This window comes from Eimeria mitis, genomic scaffold (assembly GCF_000499745.2).
Source record: "Eimeria mitis Houghton genomic scaffold, Emh_scaff4126, whole genome shotgun sequence".
Taxonomy (NCBI): domain Eukaryota; phylum Apicomplexa; class Conoidasida; order Eucoccidiorida; family Eimeriidae; genus Eimeria; species Eimeria mitis.
In genome coordinates this window covers 3,299-3,548 of record NW_013572456.1, presented here as the reverse complement: position 1 = coordinate 3,548, position 250 = coordinate 3,299, and the positions used below count along the sequence as shown (strand labels likewise).

At 62.0% G+C, this 250-nt stretch overlaps 1 protein-coding gene across 1 annotated transcript in view; it reads right to left on the bottom strand.

Annotated features, from left to right (window-relative positions):
- EMH_0072670 (uncharacterized protein) overlaps nucleotides 1-250 on the bottom strand; it is a gene marked incomplete at both ends in the record, with an annotated part of 3,872 nt that overhangs the window by 2,042 nt on the left and 1,580 nt on the right. Inside the window, 1 exon segment of the mRNA XM_013499240.1 lies at nucleotides 67-250. Coding sequence (XP_013354694.1) covers nucleotides 67-250 — 184 coding nt within the window.

The window sequence follows — 250 nt, the reverse complement described above, 5'->3', positions numbered from 1 at the left end:
GCCGCGCCAGCTGCCGGCCGAAGCCGAGCAGTGACTGTCCAGCAGCAGATGCACGCATCAGCAGACCCCCTGAATCCTGCTGCTGCTGCTGCTGCTGCTGCTGCTGCTGCTGCTGTTCGCGCTGCTGTTCTTGCGCATCATGCCGAGAAGGAAGCAGCTGCTGATGCAGTTGTTGCTCCTGTTGCTGTCGCTGCCAGTCTCGCTGCTGCTGCTGCTGTTGCTGCTGCTGCTGCTGATGCTCTGACAGCAA